The sequence below is a fragment of the Buceros rhinoceros genome, unplaced genomic scaffold, assembly GCF_000710305.1.
Source record: "Buceros rhinoceros silvestris isolate BGI_N320 unplaced genomic scaffold, ASM71030v1 scaffold24340, whole genome shotgun sequence".
Lineage (NCBI taxonomy): Eukaryota > Metazoa > Chordata > Aves > Bucerotiformes > Bucerotidae > Buceros > Buceros rhinoceros.
This window is the reverse complement of record NW_010388296.1, coordinates 7540-7959: the sequence shown is the minus strand read 5'-3', so window position 1 is coordinate 7959 and position 420 is coordinate 7540. Positions and strand designations below refer to the sequence as shown.

General features: G+C 48.3%; 1 protein-coding gene across 1 annotated transcript in view; it reads left to right on the top strand.

Moving 5' to 3' along the window:
* The first annotated feature begins 148 nt into the window (after positions 1-148).
* KDELC2 (KDEL (Lys-Asp-Glu-Leu) containing 2) overlaps positions 149-420 on the top strand; it is a 7528-nt gene continuing 7256 nt past the window's right edge. Inside the window, exon 1 of the mRNA XM_010145529.1 lies at positions 149-259. Coding sequence (XP_010143831.1) covers positions 149-259 — 111 coding nt within the window. The remainder of the gene's footprint in view (positions 260-420) is intronic.

The window sequence follows — 420 nt, the reverse complement described above, 5'->3', positions numbered from 1 at the left end:
ATTATTCCAAAGATTAAAAAAATCACTGCTGAAAATTCAGAACTTGTAATACAAACTGTACAGATCTTTTCCTTGGGAGAACTGGATCACACAATCCTTTTCTGCTAGGTTTAGAAGCTGCCCACCATGTCTTTATGCACGATTGGCCATGACAAAGTCAGCTGGTAACTGCTCTTCGGACGATCCACGTACGCTGCCAACGAGTACTTCCAAGGCCTCCCTGGTAGCTGCGCATTTTTTACCGATACCTTTTCAAAAGGTACGTTTCTTCAGTGCAGCTAAACAGAGCGCGTCTGCGTGGGTGACAAGTGACACAGCAAAGGTGAAACGCCTTCTTTGCCTTAGTCCTGCTGAGTCCAGCCTTCAGGAGTGGCAGGCCCTGAGAGCGGAGTGCACGTCTGTGGCCAGCAAGACGTACCC